At 39.8% G+C, this 18,904-nt stretch overlaps 1 protein-coding gene across 5 annotated transcripts in view; it reads left to right on the top strand.

Annotated features, from left to right (window-relative positions):
- LOC124555780 (fibulin-1-like) overlaps positions 1–18,904 on the top strand; it is a 630,166-nt gene that overhangs the window by 532,224 nt on the left and 79,038 nt on the right. For 4 of the 5 annotated variants that reach the window (XM_047129834.1, XM_047129832.1, XM_047129833.1 and 1 more), the window contains 3 exons: positions 5,579–5,710; positions 7,498–7,638; positions 16,692–16,886. In XM_047129834.1, the coding sequence (XP_046985790.1) occupies positions 5,579–5,710; positions 7,498–7,638; positions 16,692–16,886 (468 nt within the window). The remainder of the gene's footprint in view (positions 1–5,578; positions 5,711–7,497; positions 7,639–16,691; positions 16,887–18,904) is intronic. The other variant, XM_047129831.1, reaches the window with a different exon arrangement.

Raw genomic sequence — 18,904 nt, 5'->3', positions numbered from 1 at the left:
AAAGGAACATTTGAAAATGGAGTTCAGCATTTTCCACTTTTGTTTTGTAGAGCACTTGCCTGCAAAAGGCAAAGGACCCGAGATCGAGTCTCGGTCCGGCACACAGTTTTAATCTGCCAGGAAATTTCATATCAGCGCACACTTCACTGCAGAGTGAAAATCTCATTCTGGAAACATCCCAAAGGCTGTGGCTAAGCCATGTCTCTGCAATATCCTTTCTTTCAGGATATAAAGGACCTGGGTGATAATCTGAGCAGTTCTCTTAGGCTGTTCGCAGATGATGCTGTAATTTACCATCTAGTAAGGTCGTCCGAAGACCAGTATCAGTTGCAAAGCGATTTAGAAAAGATTGCTGTATGGTGTGGCAGGTGGCAGTTGACGCTAAATAATGAAAAGTGTGAGGTGATCCACATGAGTTCCAAAAGAAATCCTTTGGAATTCGATTACTCGATAAATAGTACAATTCTCAAGGCTGTCAATTCAACTAAGTACCTGGGTGTTAAAATTATGAACAACTTCAGTTAGAAAGACCACATAGATAATATTGTGGGGAAGGCGAGCCAAAGGTTGCATTTCATTGGCAGGACACTTAGAAGATGCAACAAGTCCACTAAAGAGACAGCTTACACTACACTCATTTGTCCTCTGTTAGAATATTGCTGCACGGTGTGGGATCCTTACCAGGTGGGATTGACGGAGGACATCGAAAGGGTGCGAAAAAGGGCAGCTCGTTTTGTATTATCACGTAATAGGGGAGAGAGTGTGGCAGATATGATACGGGAGTTGGGGTGGAAGTAATTAAAGCAAAGACATTTTTCGTCGCGGCAAGATCTATTTACGAAATTTCAGTCACCAACTTTCTCTTCCCAATGCGAAAATATTTTGTTGAGCCCAACCTACATAGGTAGGAATGTTCATCAAAATAAAATAAGAGAAATCAGAGCTCGAACAGAAAGGTTTAGGTGTTTGTTTTTCCCGCGCACTGTTCGGGAGTGGAATGGTAGAGAGATAGTATGATTGTGGTTCAATGAACCCTCTGCCAAGCACTTAAATGTGAATTGCAGAGTAATCATGTAGATGTGGATGTAGAGTGCTAGTTCTGCAAGTTTCGCAGGAGAGCTTCTGTAAAGTCTGGAAGGTAGGAGGCGAGGTACTGGTGGAAGTAAAGCTGTGAGGACGGGGCACGAGTCGAGCTTGGGTACCTCAGTTCGTAGAGCACTTGCCCGCAAAAGGCAAAGGTCCCGAGTTCGAGTCTCGGTCAAGCACACAGTTTTAATCTACCAGGAAGTTTCACGTTTCATTCAGTATCTCCTTACCAATAGCCCTATGCTCTGTTTTACACCTATTATGCAATAGTCTCTTTCTTTAGCAGCTACATTACAGTGACTGTTACCACGTATGGTCCCTCCAATAATCAACTGTTCTCTACTAGATACAAATTTATCAAGTGCATGGTCAACTATTCTTCTAATCCTGAGCCACAGTTCTTCTACATGCTCCTCTCCAGATCTAAATGTTTTGAGTTCCTTATTGCTACAAAAGAATGTTGAATATTAGATGGGTAGATAACATAACTAATGAGGAGGTATTGAATAGAATTGGAGAGAAGTGAAATTTGTGGCAGAGCTTGACTAGAAGAAGGGACCGGTTGGCAGGGCGTATTCTGAGGCATCAAGGGATCACCAATTTAGTATTGGAGGGCAGTGTGGAGGGTAAAAATTGTAGAGGGAGACCAAGAGATGAATACACTAAGCAGATTCAGAAGGATGTAGGTTTCAGTAGGTACTGGGAGATGAAGAGGCTTGCACAGGATAGAGTAGCATGGAGAGCTGCATCAAACCAGTCTCTGGACTGGAAGATCACAACAACAACAACTCCACAACAACAACAACAACAACACTGCCCTCCAATACTAAATTGGTGATCCCTTGATGCCTCAGAATATGGCCTGCCAACCGGTCCCTTCTTCTAGTCAAGCTCTGCCACAAATTTCACTTCTCTCCAATTCTATTCAATACCTCCTCATTAGTTATGTTGCCGCTTTATTCATTTTGCTCAACATATAAAACCTTCTGCTTTTTAGCTGCCCTTTGTACTTTGGTAACCATTGTTGTGACAATGTCTAATACAGAATCCTAAAAGAGGTCAGGTCTGTTTTTGATACAGGATTTTATAAAAAGGTATTCCATATTATGAGAGGTGATAGTATGGAACAAAATAAGAATAAGCATCCTGTAAACATAGGCTCTAAACTGCTATGAGAACTTATTCATTATTCATTTATTATAGTGTGAGAATCTTTGCTAATGTGCAACATATCTCCTCTATTGCAAGCTCTTTCTTATTATGAACAACCTGCTTAATGGAGTAAATAAATGAGAATGCATTATTCTGTTTGTGTGAAATAGCAGACATCCTAATGTACCAAAGTGTATTTAATATGGTACAAACATAAACATCACTCTACACTACGTATCAGTATATCACCACAACTTTATTTTGCATTCACATTTATTGGTTTTGCTAATTCACAATAACAGAATGGTGTGTCCTCATTTATTTACTAAATTCTGCAGGTCATTTGTAACAGCAAAAAACATACTGTAGAAGAGATGTGTTCCACAGTAGTGAAGATGAACTAGTACTCATAGGACTTAAGGTAGACATTTTGGAGCCCATGTTTTCTGGTCATTTTTGTCTTGTTTTGGTCCATACTATCACCTCTCAGAATATGAAATACTTTTTTTTTTTTAATACCCTGCATTTCCATCATGAGTGGGCTTCCCAATAATGTTCCCTATGAAGTTCTCAGAGAAGGCTATAATGTTTTTCAGGATGTCTTGTCATGCCCAACACTCATAAAACTGTAGTTTTCCCAATTGGTTATTGGATGATTAAAGTCTCCTCCAGTGAAGACAGTAAGAGTGGGAAACTTATATACTAGTGAACTTAAGTTTTGCTACAAAGGTTTCAGTTACATCTGAAGATGAGTCTGCTGGTCAGTAGAAGGATCCAGTTATGAATGTATGCCCACCATTGATACAGAGAATTGCACAGACAATCTCACATAGAGTTGCAATTTCTACACCTACTGTTATGTGAGCTCCACAGCTTTTTAGGTGAGATTCAAGCTCTGAAAATTTGCTGTGAATCCTTCAGCAGTTAATCACTAGGATTTTATTGCTCTCTTCTGTAGTGAGAATTTCTTTGTATCTTATACTGACACTTGTGGGTCCCCTGCAGCTATTATTATATGAGCTTGATGGACAGTCATCTAATATTTAAAAAAATATAGAGTTTTATTATAGGTATGTCTCATTCTTTGTATACGTAAGTACAAATTCTTATATTTTATTCTAAAGTATGCCATTTTTATTTTCAACTATTTGACATATTCTGGGATATCTCATTTTATGCATGAGTACAGACTCTTACATTCTGTTGTAAGGACCGAGCGAGGTGGCGCAGTGGTTAACACACTGGACTCGCATTCGGGAGGACGACGGTTCAATCCCGTCTCTGGCCATCCTGATTTAGGTTTTCCGTGATTTCCCTAAATCGCTTCAGGCAAATGCCGGGATGGTTCCTTTGAAAGGGCACGGCCGATTTCCTTCCCCATCCTTCCCTCACCCGAGCTTGCGCTCCGTCTCTCATGACCTCGTTGTCGACGGGACGTTAAACACTAATATCCTCCTCCTCCTGTTGTAAGGTATGTACTGTGTTCATTTTCATATATCAAGATGTTACATCAGTCGATCTGAGTACCAACATGAATGTCTCAGGGAAGGCGTGAATGTGAGTACTTGTTTTGTTGTATAACATACTATATTTGTTTGCATGTATTAGGATGTCTTTTGATGTGAGCTAGAGCTTGACTCTTCCATGTTTACTCATCTGAATTTATTATTGTAAATTTTGTAAGAAAAGAATTGACTCATACCATATCCTAGCATCTATAATGATACTGTTATGAACAGAAGTCATTATAAAATAAATAAATAAAAACATGCAAATTATCTGCAGAACATGTAATAAACTAACTAATGAACCTTGCATGTTTTTAATGTATTATCACAGAAAGGTAGGGGTGCCATGGGCACATCTTCTTGACATTATTGAACAAGTACATCTTTCTGCTCGGGGCAGAAGAGACCTAGCCTGCTGAAACATATTTGAGAATGCATTGACTTGCAATGTGAAGAGTAGCCAAGTTGCCCATCTGATTTACAATAGAATAACACACTATAAAAATTACAACTTTCAATCTCTTTCACTTCAACTCTATTAGTTAATATTAAGGCACAAACTATTAATCTGATTTACTGACTGCTGAGGATCTTTGAAGTCATGTGGCATGGTCACAAATACATTGTCAACTTAATGAAAGAAGTTGGGCAGATGCATTTAAGACATGCTTATTGAAATATTTCATAAAGAACTTGATTACTGCTGGAGACAAAGGAAAACTATGATCATTTTACCAGTCATCTCATATAATTTATCACGAGATAAAAATTAAAATTTGTCAAAATATTTCCAGATTCAATTCTTGGTTCTGCACACTCTTTCAGTCTGCCAGGACATTTTTCAAATCAGCACACACACTGCTGCAGAGAGCAAATCCATTTTGGGAAGAAGCCCATTTCTCTGCAATTTCCTTTCCTCCAAGAGTGTTAGTCCTGCATGGTATTCAGGAGATCATGTGTGAAGTTTGGGACGTAGGAAAAATTTACTGGCGAACATATAGCTGTGAGGGCACGTCAGTCAGTAAAGCATCTATCTGCAAAAGGCAAACATTCTAGATTTGAGGCCAGTCTGCCACCCAGAGGCAAGTCTAGCACCCAGTTTTAATATGATAGGAAATTCCAGAGGTCAGCTCTGTTTGAAACAGTGATTATGGGTGGATTTGTTGTGGTAAGGATCCTTGGTTTCTGTAACAGTTGAGTATTTTCTATTGAAATGAAATTTCATATGGCCGGGGCCTCCTGTAAGTTAGACTGCATGACTTGCTTGTTGATGAGGATGAAGATTACACAACACCCAGTCCTTGATTGAAGAAAACCTCCAACTGAGCTGGGAGTTGAACCCAGGACCCTAGCATGGCATTCTGCTGCACTGACCCTTCAGCTATGGAGGCGGACACTATTTTCTATTGAGGCATCACATAAATGAGAAGAAATACTCAGTTATTGGGTAACAGAGGTGTACTTAAAAAGGAGTGAGTCACAGAAGTTTATGAATACATTTAGAAAGTGTTGCAAGTCCATATTGGTTCATATTCCAATACTTCTGAGCTTTACAGGCAGTAGTAAGAATATGTAGTGTGAATGATTAATTTGAGCCCATAAGCAATTGAAAGGGCAGTTTGATAGCCTTAATGAAGTGAGAGAGAGGAAAGGGAGAAATATCCTCTAATTATTTGTAGCTTGCAGTTTCACTCTATAGTTTAGTTATCATACCATGTTCAGAACTCACTTCTCACACAAGTTTTTTCTGTTAAAATACTAACAATGCAAAAGGACTGTAGAAAGAACATTTCTAAACACACACAACCTAAATCACCTTTGTTTTATTTTAGATGTGGATGAATGTCATGAAGAGGGTGAATCCCCTTGTGACAGCACACAGAACTGTGAAAATACCCCTGGGAGCTTTTTGTGTGTCTGTAAGTCTGGCTTTCAGTTGGATCCAGTACTTCAGGCTTGTGTTGGTAAGCACTGTGTGAAAATTATATGTTTATTTCTGTTAGCTTCTCCTCATAGAAGACTTTAAGTTCTATAACTCTGCTACTCATAGGCTTAGTGAGCTTTGTATTGCAGGCATTAAGAAAACTTTTTTTTTAATGAAATGGACTCCTGAATCACAGTGTTGTCTGTGTACAGACCTACACAATGTGATCAAAAGTATCCTGACACCCCCAAAAACATACGTTTTTCATATTAGGTACATTTTGCTGCCACCTACTGCCAGGTGCTCCATATCAGTGACCTCAGTAGTCATTAGACATTGTGAGACAGCAGAATGGGGCACTCCGTGGAACTCATGGGCTTCGAATGTGGTCAGGTGATTGGGTGTCACTTGTGTCATATGCCTGTATGTGAGATTTCCATGCTCCTAAACATCCCTAGGTCCACTGTTTCCTACGTGATAGTGAAGTGGAAACATGAAGGAACATGTACAGCACAAAAGCATACAGGCCAACCTCATCTGTTGACTGACAGAGACCGCCAAAAGTTGAAAAGGGCCGTAATGTGTAATAGGCAGACATCTATCCAGACCATCAAACAGGAATTCCAAATTGCATCAGGATCCACTGCAAATACTATGACAGTTAGGTAGGGTTGAGTTGTTTAGGGGAGAAGACCAGACAGTGAGGTCATCAGTCTCATTGGATTAGGGAAGGATGGGGAAGGAAGTCGGCCATGCCCTTTCAAAGGAACCATCCTGGCATTTGCCTGGACCAATTCTGGGAAATCATGGGAAACCTAAATCAGGATGGCCGGACGCGAGATTGAACCATTGTCATCGCAAATGCAAGTCCAGTGCGCTAGCCACTGTGCCACCTTGCTTGGTGACAGTTACGCAGGAGGTGAGAAAACTTGGATTTCATGGTCGAGCGGCAGCTCATAAGCAGCATATCATGCCGGTAAATGCAGCCACATGATGCCACGCTTGGTGTAAGGAGCATAAACATTGGACAATTTAACAGTGGAAAAACATTGTTTGGAGTGACAAATCATGGTACACAATGTGGTGATCCAACAGCAGGGTGCGGGTATGGTGAATGTCCAGTGAACGTCATCTGACAGCGTGTGTAGTGCCAACAGTAAAATTCAGAGGTGGTGGTGTTATGGTGTGGTTGTGTATTTCATTGAAGAGGCTTGCATCCCTTGGTTTTTTGTGTTGCAATATCACAGCACATGCCTACATTCATGTTTTAAGCACCTTCTTGCTTCCTACTGTTGAAGGGCAATTCAGGGATGGCGATTGTATCTTTCAACATGATCAAGCACCTGTTCATAATACATAGCCTCTGGCAGAGTGGTTACACGACAATAACATCCCTTTAATGGACTGGCCTTCACAGAGTCCTCACCTGAATCCTACAGAACACCTTTGGAATGTTTTGGAATGCCTACTTCGTGCCAGGCTCACCAACCAACATCAGTACCTCTGCTCAGTGCAGCACTCCATGAAGAATGGGCTGCCATTCCCCAAGAAACCTTCCAGTACCTGACTGAACATATGCCTGCAAGATTGGAAGCTGTCATCAAGGCTAAGGGTGAGCCAACACCACATTGAGTTCCAGCATTACCAATGGAGGGCGCCACGAACTTGTAAGTCATTTTCAGCCAGTTGTCCGGATACTTTTGATCACATAGTGTATCTGTCTTACTGGGTAACTAATTGTATTTTCAGGAATGTTGTGCTGTTTGCACTTTTGGTACCAGAAAGAAGATATATCCATGTATATTTACGTATGTAAATATATTTCAGATATTAATGAATGTCAGCTTAACAAACACGACTGCCTGCCAACTCAAAGGTGTGATAACACTATTGGATCATTTCACTGCATTCGTGTAACAAGCTGTGGTACAGGATACACACTTAATGCACAAACAGGACAATGTGAAGGTATGTTTGCTTTTTTATCATTTTTATACTCTGTGGTCTTATCATTAACTGCAGTTACCTGTTTTCTTCCCATATGAGCATTGAATGTTTGGTTTCCAATACTATAATGAAGGGTATTTATGTTAAAATGAGTTTTATTAATTTAATGATCCATAACTTTTATACATGAGGCACTCATAGAAATATGAATGTATGTTGTAGACATTGTTGAAAGAAACACATGTTTGCTCTGAACTAATTTTGAGACTTCTCAGACAGTTTGCATAAAAATGCTAGAGGCAGGCCTCGTAATTCATAAAATTTCTTCTCTGATATTTTATTCAAATAAATAGAACTTTTGATGATTAGTTGTGCATGATCATATAAGGTAATAAGTGTTTTATCTTTAAAAAGTCAGTATTACAAATCAGTAATATCACCAAAAATATTTCATGGGTTTCCCATTGTATTACTGTCAAAAAAAAAAAATCCAAATATCATCAGCTAGGTGCTATATCAGATATGAATTACACGAGCTGACACAGTCAGCAGACAACAGTCACTTAAGCAAGGCTGAAAATGTTTCTCAGTTATTGGATATTGTCTTTCCTTGGTGATAACTGAAATAAAACACACACACACACAAATTAGCTTACAAGGGGAAGAGTATCAGTTATGAGCATTTTCAAGCTGAGTGCTGGACTGGTTCAGGTGACTGAGGGTTTATGGCCTTCGTGTAAGGATTTCATGAAAGATGTTCAGGTAGTGATAGGGGTGGGGCAGGTAACAGCCTAAACAGGAGCAGAGCATACAACATAGGTGGCAACCTGAATAAGATAGCTTCCCTAGCTAGTGGCACCAGTGTGAGTATGGTAGGGCTGTTCCAATAGCATGTTTGCCCTCATCTTGGTAGTGTAAAGTATGTCAGTACAGAGTTGGAGATGGAGCTGATGACTGCCAGCTGGGCACACATTGCAGTGGAAACTGTCAGGAGATGGAGCTACACTAAACATGGTCTGCACTTCAACAGGTTTGGGAAAGAGAAATTGGTAGTGTTGATTAGTGAGAGTATAGTCAGTGGGTCAAGTACTTGTTGTCATGGGTAGGAGAACTCGGCCTTTTTAGGATAAACCCTGACAAGAGGCTACCTTGTGTTAAAAGTATCTCAACCAGCTTAGAGACTTCTGCACTGTGTATGCAGGAAATAGAATGTACTCCCACTGGAGTGTGCAAGCACCATGGAAGTTTGTTCAGAATTCTGTTTTATTCATCAGAATGTAGCAGTCCAGTAAAACTAAAGTACGCCAGCTTAAAGTTGAATTACAGTCTTTGAGCAGCCTATTAGTATGCATTACAGAGCACTGGTGTAGAGATGATGAATTGCAGCATATAGTGCTAACATCACATGAATGTGCAAGTTGCTACTGTAGGTCTAGCTTAAAGAGTGGGGATTATGTTTTTACGAGGGTGGTTTGAAAAGTTCTCAGAACAGAATAGAAAAAAGTACTTACATCACTTAAAGTTTTCTATTTTTCAATGTCATCTCCTTGTAGATTAATGCACTTGGTCCAACAATGTTCCAGGGCCTTGATCCCATCTCAAAAATGAGTTTGCTCCAGGCCAGGAGTTGTCAACTCCGGCTATCAATTCTTTGTTTGAAGTGAATCTTCATCCATGCAGAAAATTTTCAGATTTTGAAAGAGATGGAAGTCTTAATGGAGCCATATCAGGTGAATAAAGTGGGTGTGGCAACAATTAATACCTTTTTCCGTGTCATTTTGCCATGGTAATGGCACATGTGTGCAGGCGCGCATTGTCTTGATGGAAGTTGACTTTCTTCCTTGCTAAACCTGGCCTTTTTTTCATGTATCTTTTGTTGCAATTTGTCCAGGAGGTTAGCATAGTATTCTCCAGTAATTGTTTGCCCAGTGGGGAGATAGTCTACGAACAGAATTCCCTTCAAATCCCAGAACACTGATACCATGACCTTTCTCACCAAAGTAACTGTCTTTGCTTTCTTTTGCGGTGGAGAATCAGCACGTTTCCAATGCTTTGACTGTTGTTTTGTCTCTGGGGTATAGTACCGCACCCATGTTTCAGCTGTGGTCACAAACCAGTGTAAAAAATCTTGTTCGTTTCACCTAAAATGGCCCAACAATTGTTCCAATATGTCAGTTCTCATGCATTTTTGATCCAGTGTCAAGAGTCACAGCACCAGTCTCGTACTTTCAGTCGTCAATCCTCCGTGACCATTTTATGCACTTTCGCAATGATTTGTGGAGTTTTGATTCAAATGGTTCAAATGGCTCTGAGCACTATGGGACTCAACATCTTAGGTCATAAGTCCCTTAGAACTTAGAACTACTTAAACCTAACCAACCTAAGGACATCACACACACCCATGCCCGAGGCAGGATTCGAACCTGCGACCATAGCAGTCCCGCGGTTCCGGACTGCAGCGCCAGAACCGCACGGCCATGGAGTTTTGACACCTCTTGGCTGACCACTGCGCAGATCATCAGCTAAGCTCTCCCAACCAAACTGAAATTCATTTGTCCACTTGGCAAAAGTTGAATATGAAGGAGCAGAGTCCCCCAGTGTATCCTGGAAATCGGCATGAATGTCTTTTGCTTTCATACCTTTCTTTACGAAGTACTTAATCACTGCTCGAATCTCAATTTTTTCCATCTTAGCAAATCACTATGCAGAAACAACAACAGAGCCACATCACTGTCACAGCCCTCTTCCAAGAGCACTGACGTGGCATGTGTTTACAGGCAACAGTCCAATGAATATCACATGAACAACTCATTGCACTAGTGCTGACCTCTCATTGTGATTCTGAGAACTTTTCAAACCACCCTCGTATATCAGGGGTAGCACACATCTTAACATTTTGAATTGTCACCAATTGAAATAATGAAGCAAGTTGCCTATAAGAAGCTAATTGTTCTGTGTGTTTACTGATCACCTAGTGGTAATGTGGACACTTTCTTCGACAAATTAACTGAAGTCCTGTAAAGGTTCTCAGCCCCCAAAACCAGTGTAATAATATATGGAGACATGAATATCAACACAGGTGCTGAGGGTGAAATTAGTAATAACCTCCTAAATATTTTGAACATTATTGGTTTGACACAAATGGTAAACACAGCTATGAGGATTTCAGAAAGTTCAACTTCAACTTTAGACCATGTTAATATTTATAAGAGATCTCAAGTGGCATTTTGGATCATTTCTGTTAGATAATGAAGCTAAATACAGGCTCAGTGAAACCTACAAAAATGCAGGTGTACAAAAGGATTTTGTTAGATCATAAGATACTTTACATACATTTTGTAGGACATTTTCAAATCAAACCTGGGATGAAGTTTTAATGGAAAGCAATATAGATGACATATTCTCTAAATTTTGCAAATTGTTTAAATTGATTTTTGATGATTTCTAAAAGTAGCAATTTCTACAGCAGTAGCTAAGGAAAATAGGTGAATAACTGCAGGTATTAGAAGGTCTTCACAGAGACTTAAATTTCTCAGTTCTTTGCAAAAGAACTGCACTGATACATAGTTCCTTGGGTACTATCACATGTATTAAAAATATACAGGAGAGTACTGCTTGTGGGGAAAAAATCATTAAATGATAAATTAATGTACAATGCAGAAAATAATAACAAAGTGGTGTTGGATGTTATAAAACAAGAAGCTAGAAAAGACACACACAAGGATAAAAACATATGAATCAGAGATGGGGAGAGATTAATAGAAAGTCCTCAGGGATTAGCAAATTTTGTAAATGATTATTTCTCTGGTATTGTGAAGAACCTGCAGTGAAATCTTCCTAAAACACATGTAGCACCCACAATGACTTACACATGAAGCACAATGATGTTGTTTCCCACAACAGAGGTTGAATTTAGGAAGACAGTATAATGATTAAAAAAATAAGAAGCCAGCAGGTATAGATGAGGTACCTGTCTCTGTTCTGAAGACATGAATAGATAGCATACAAGTTGTATTAACAAAATTAATAAGTGAACCCTATACTTGAGGTGTTTCCCAGAGTACATCAAGTATGTATGAGTGGCGCCCTTACTAAAGAAAGGTAATGCTGAAAGCATTGAAAACTAAAGCAATTTTCACGGCTGTATTCATTCTCAAAAATAACTGAAGCAATAAATTACCATTGAACATAAAGGAAACAAACAGTATGCAGTTCAGCATAAAGAGAGGAAGCAATTATATCACTTTAAGCACTGATGATAAATCTATAGATTGTGTGGCAAGCACAATGTTTTTAGCGATGAGCATTGATTGTCAGTTAACATGGCATCAACATACAAAGATACTGGCAAAAATAATGTCATCAGTACACTATGATGTTAGGGTGTCAGCATCAGTTCGCAACAACCAGTGTCTTGTGGTGGCATACTATGCCTACATACACTCAGTTCTTAGCTATAGGATTCTTTACTGTGGATCAAAGACACAAGACATAGACACAGTTTTTAAACTGCAGAAAAGTGCCTTAAGAATAATAACTGGAAGTTAGTAGTCGGGCTCATTGTAAAGAGGTATTTAAAAAATGGATATCCTTACTGAAACTTCCTGGCAGATTAAAACTGTGTGCTGGACTGAGACTCGAACTCAGGACCTTTGCCTTTCACGAGCAAGGGCTCTACCAACTGAGCTACCCAAGCACGACTCATGCCCCGTCCTCACAGCTTTACTTCTGCCAGTACCTCGTCTCCTGCCAAGTTCGAGTCTCGGTCCGGCACAGTTTTAATCTGCCAGGAAGTTTCATATCAGCACACACTCCACTGCAGAGTGAAAATTATCATTCTGGAAACATCCCCAAGGCTGTGGCTAAGCCATATCTCTGCAATATCCTTTCTTTCAGGATTGCTATTTCTGCTATGTTCGCAGGAGAACTTCTATAAAGTTTGGAAGGCAGGAGACGAGGTACTGGCAGAAGTAAAGCTGTGATGATGGGGTGTGAGTTGTGCTTGGGTAGTTCAGTTGGTAGAGCACTTGCCTGTGAAAGGCAAAGGTCCCGAGTTCGAGTCTCGGTCCGGCACACAGTTTCAATCTGCCAGGAAGTTTCATATCAGCACCCACTCCGCTGCAGAGTGAAAATCTCATTCTGGATATCCTTACTGCACCAAGTGTGTACATATGCCTATCTGTGGTGCATATCAGAGAAAATATTACTAAATACTGCACTAATAGTCCTATACACTATGATGGAACAAGAGCAAGTTTGGAATTACATTTACTCAAAACAGCATTTTATATCATGGGATGAAACTGTATAATAAATTGCCAAAGGAAGTGAAAAAGATTACCAAAACATATTTGTTTGATACGGCAGCTGAAATGTTCTTCACAAGTAATCCATATCACACAATTAAAAATTACTTAGGGGACTCAGACTAGTGGGTAGTAGTGAAAGGGGATAACTACAGCAGCTTGTCATACTTCAGTACATAATATGGTTTACTGCTTTCACAAGGATCATGTATGAAGATGTATAATGCATGACAGTAATATCCATTGACATAGTTTTTTGGGTGGACAGTAGCACATAGTTGAATATGGAGTCCGGAATTGAGGCAAGGTGCACAGCTGCATCATCTTAGTCTAGGAGTCATCAGTGGGTGCCTTAGTATGAATGGTAATGAAGAGCAGAACTATGTTTTACGTTGACAGTGACTGTAAATTCTCCAGGAGTCATCAGCAGGTGTTCTCAGTGGGTGGCCAGTGAAAAAGGAAATTATATCTTGTATTACAAGTTGCCTGAAACAATTTGTGTGTAAATGAAGCAACATTATACAATAGAGAATTACCAAGTGAGGCAGTGCAGTTGTTAGAACACTGATCTCATATTTGGGAGGATGGAACTGCTCTGTTTGGCCATTCCAATTTGGACTGTCCATGGTTTTCCTGGATTGCTAAGGGAAATTCCGGTGTGATTCCTGAATCAAGGCCATGGCTGACCACCTGTTCTATCCCCATAGGCTACCTGTCCTGTCATCTTAAGGCATGTTATGTATGCTGTGTGTTATAGTTTGGCCTACTGATTGGCACTACATTACAATGGCAAATCCTGTATCATTTTGAGATGATCCTTGGACAAATAAAGATAAATAAATAAGGCTTGATTTTATTGTAGACACAATCTCCAAAGTAAGTGTAGCAATCCCTACAGAATAATGCAGTTTCTGTACAGAACAATGCAATTTCTGTGCATGTCATTGTGTTGCAATCTCCAACACACTATTGAAGGGCTCTTAAAAGTAGTCTGTCCCAATATGGAAGAATAACATGAGAAGAGACAATGTGTCGCCACCATTGCATTTGCATCAAGAGTGGCAAAAAATTGTGACCTCATGATGTAAAAGACCAGCTGTTATTAGAGAAATAGCTGGATATCTGTGCTACAGAGTATGGAGAACTTGTTGGTCAGACTGGCAGATAACTTGTGTGGGGGGAAAGGAACTAGTCCACTAGTCTCACTAATACTATATGGTAGTCATATGTCTCATAGATCTATTTCATGATGGCTGAACACTGTTTGTCTTTATGCTCAAAAGATGGTTAAGTTCATTACATTGGCTCCCATCCACCACCATGTCATATTATTATGGCTGATTAAAAGTCATTACTGTACCAGATTGGACATTTCCATGTAAATTCTAGCATGGTGCAAAACAAGGCACAAGTGGTCCTTATGATATTTTCATGCAAGACAGTTCCTACCCCTGCAGAATTGCTTACACTTCTGGGAATTGGATTTACGACATCACACAAATGAGATAGCATGCAAATTCCCACAGAGCATGATTATTGGAGGTGTATTGCATAGACAATAACACCAGTTTTGACTCCTTCATACATGAAAAATCACAAGACAGAAACAGTATTACATATCTTGAGAACTTGCAAACAATCTATTTAAGAAACCTGCAGGAAAATTCACTGCTGCTTCCTGATCTTCCAAAATGTGTAAGCTAATGACAGTGGGTGACACTACTTCAGGTGTAACATTCTATTTTTGGTCTACATGTGGCGTGAACAAATGACATTGGCATGTTCACTAGATGTTCATATGGTCTTATGACACCTGGCTACCTATGTTAACACTAAGTACAACAATGTACAGAATGCTGAGTTATAAATGTTGTAGAGGATCCTTCAGTTACTGTTCAAAGTGATTACTACCAGTGCCCATAAAATTTTCTACAGTTTCTTCACTGTCCCTGTTGTCTATTGTACAATCAGACAGGCAGTTAGAAATCTACACATCAGTTACCCTTCAGTTTCTTCTGGGATTTCATACAATGGCAACTCATGTAGCCATACAGGAAACATCTGCAAGATTCAGAAATCATGCTGGCCATGACATGAGACCTCCCATTCTAACCCACTGACAAGGGTTTCTGTTGCTCAGATGCTCATAGTATTAATATCTGAGCATGCTGGTGCATCAGCATGATGAAACTGCATCCCCTCATGAATGGTGGGAGGTTGTCTTAAACAACTGTTGAAGTGCATCTTGGAAAAAAAACTAGGTTGTATATATGACTCAAATGGGGTAGCAGCAGATGTCCTATTATTGAACTTAGGTGACTCTAGTCAACAAGTTGACAGAAGGCTGTTCCAGGAGATCTGAGATAAGTGTGGCATATGGATTTTAATTGCTCCAAGCATAGATACTGCAACAGTTAAAGATATCAGCACATTGCTAGATGCCTTATCCTTGAGCAATACTAACTTTAGTAGGTTTTGCACTGTGTTAATCCACTAGGCGATCAATTAACTGAAGAAACCTGTGTTTGAAAATTATTTGCTCACATTGCTTGCACATGTTTATGAGGGGGTGTAACTGCTGTTACACCACTGCTCCTTTTCTACAAATTATTCTTTAATATGTTTATTTCATGGGTAAGCTAACAGGTGCTTACCGATTAATCTTTTCCCATTTGATCCAACACCATACTCTTAAATTCTACTATGTGAACAATTATTTGTTGAGAACTTTGACAACTTCTCTGTTCATAATAAATGCTACTCATTTCTTCCAGATAGAATGAGCCTACTGTGAAATTTTTCTCCGTACGTGTGTTTTTCTTTCTAGACTCTACGTCTTGCTACACCTTAAATTATATGTATGTCTGCAAATCCCTGTAATAAAAAAGTTCCATCTTAAAATACCAGCCATGAACAGATGATAGTGTGTTATTTTTCATGATAATGCCAGAAACTGCAATGCAGTAGACAGTTGTTATAAATCTTAAGCAGTTTACAAACATGTAACTTAAATGCATTGGTCATTAAAGACTTTGTACCACCTGAAACACTAATTTCAGGTCATTGTTTCCTTACTCAAAATACTCATTTTAGGGTCCTGTACCATCTGTATAAGGTGTTGTGACATCCTGTGATTGTTGTTTAGCCATTTCAAAGAATAATGTAGATCATCTTGTTTGCAATAATGTAAATAAGAGGTTTGGAGTTTGAAGGATATTGAGTTAAAGTGTTAAGTGTCATTAAAGCCATGTGCAGGGTGCATATTGTTGTACAAAGAGAGAGTGTCCATAATAATGAGCTAAAAACTGGGTGATAATGTGAGAACAAATGAGGTGTTTAGGCTGCTACTTGTGTAAAATAATTCTGTGGGACTGTTGAAATACTGCTTTCGTGGTGTTTCAAATTATGTCCAATGAGTAAATAATAGCAGCCGATTGCTGCATTATTGTTAGTACCAAATTACCTGTATTTACAAACATTGTAGTCTCATGAGTCAATTTTCAATAAAATAGACTTAACCTGAGCTATTACATTATCTCTTCGTATTCACTTATTGCTGCTTGAAGGACTATAAAGAGATGATTACTACCAAAGATATAGTCATGCTCAAGCATTACTGATTGTTGCATTTTGTATAGGTGTTTGTAGTATTTGTTAGCCATGCAGTGTACTTGCAGTGGAATGCTCAAGTTGCAGATGCACGTCAGGCAACCATTCTGCCATTTTAATTTGTCCATTACTTTTTTCTGTAAGATGCCTGTGTTTCAGATGATGATGAATGCCTGTTAGGAACAGACACTTGCCGTAACCTGGGTCCAATGTGGCAGTGCCGCAATACCCTTGGCTCATTTCGCTGTGAGAAAAAACGCTGTGGAGACAAAGAAATACTACTAAAAACTGGTGAATGCAGAAGTGTGGTCTGTAATCCAGGATATGAAATTGGATCTCAAGGCAGATGTGTTGGTAAGATGTTCATACAGTTGACCCAACAAACAGATGTCACATATTGTTCAAATATGCTGTATCATCTTCAGATTAAGTTTATCATAACCAATAAATTGTAACTTAATAACAACACTTACAAGCAGAAGCATTACCCAATCTTCGTGCACTAATTCAGTGTTAATCTCTTGACTACCGAAGATGTTGCCACTTGCCACATTGATCACTGCATCATCATAAGTAATTAGGCATAGCAATCACAATGCTACCTGACGTTGAGTTACTTGCATGGCTTGGCTTGCTGTGTGCTCAGTATTTCATGGAACACATAGTGGCAATTCCATGTGTTGCTCTGTGTTTAGTCAGCTCTGATACAACATAAATACAGTAAATGTATAAGTTATTTAGACTATTGCAGTTTCAGAGTGTGAAGCTTTTCTCCTGATGAATTGCTACACCTTTCTCTCTCTCTCTCTCTCTCTCTCTCTCTCTCTCTCTCTCTCTCTCTCTACAAATTTTACACCCCACACTTATACCCATTACCAAACTGATGATTTCTTCATACCATAGGATGTGTCCTATCAAGAAACAAAAGAAAGAAACCTGTTTAAGGATTAACTGGGAGAGGTATGTGAATTCTCTTGCCCCTTGTGTTTCATTCTTCTGTGTACAAGAAGAAGCCTTTCATTCGGCCTGCAAATGTAAACATAGTGTCATTTTGTCCAAGTAGCTTCATAAAGAACTGAAGCTGACTACTACTGAACAGACATCTATCACTAACATGGTTTATGTAGTGACAATGTGCTTGGTTCACAAAGTTGCCCCATCACAGTTCACTGAGGTTCAACTATGGAGTTCTTGCCAGAGTTGCCTTAACACATTAACTACTGCGGTAGCCACCAGAAAGATCGCAGGAGGCGCACATCGGCATGGCGCGTCACGGACGGTAGTTGCCGCAAAACTTGATACAGTGACGGAGATATCCAAGACAAGAAAAGAGCATGACATACCTCCACATCGGCAACATGAAACGCCTGTAAATGCTGCTGAAGGCAATGTTCATACGCGTCCCAATCCTCCTCTGTCTCGTCATACAGGGGAAAGGGAGGAGGGAAAGGCGCTGGAGCAGATGGCGTGGAGAGCAACGCCGGAAGCACTTGTTTCATGGTGGCCATGAGCTCCGTCTGCTGCTCAACCAAAACCCGCACTAAATCCTCCATGCCGCGGATAAGCCGCGAAACAGGAACAACAACGCAACATGCAAAAGAACAATCCCATCCTCTTTGCCAATTGTGTAATAACATGGTTCACGTTTTCCGTCGCACTTCAGAGTAGACCGGGAACTGTCTCATTGGCGTGCCCGATGTGAACTGACTGGGCTCAGCCCGTGCTGCCTGAGTTGTTGTTGTTGTTCCCCTGGCAGAGGTCGCGGCCGAATTCTCGCGTGCCCTCTGGTGGACGGGACTCTATTTGCGGCAACTACCGTCCATGACGCGCCGTGCCGATGTGCGCCTCCCGCGATCTTTCTGGTGGCTACTGCAACTACCACTGGTGGACACAACAGAGTCTCAGCCACACAGCCAGACCAGGTCAGTTCATGTTAGAAAAAAATTTGGAAATCATTTATTTAAAGTTATTTTCTTCATCCTTATTTCTGTATGTCCCTTATACGATGAAGCTGTGAAAAACACATCTAGGATGCGACCAGATATGACGTCTCACTGTAACTTGTTGCACCATGAGAATACTAGCTGCAGCAGGTTACTTATCTTTCAATAAGAATTATGAACAAAAATGAATTGTAAACAACAGGTAAACTATAAACAAAAACATAGGAAATGATCATGTATACAATGTACAATTTATTGAGTAGGTGAAGAGAACTGAGGTACACAGCAATCAGTGTGTCTGTGAATAATAACATGGGCAAAGGTGTTAGATTGTGACTACCTGCTTCACTCATTTCAAAGCTTCAGGTCTTTCATAAGTTTCAGAAATCTTCACATAACACTCTTGGCATCTCTTTCACACTTTTATAT

Source organism: Schistocerca americana, chromosome X (genome assembly GCF_021461395.2).
Source record: "Schistocerca americana isolate TAMUIC-IGC-003095 chromosome X, iqSchAmer2.1, whole genome shotgun sequence".
NCBI classification, from domain to species: Eukaryota; Metazoa; Arthropoda; class Insecta; order Orthoptera; family Acrididae; genus Schistocerca; species Schistocerca americana.
This window is presented reverse-complemented; position numbering and strand designations above follow the sequence as displayed.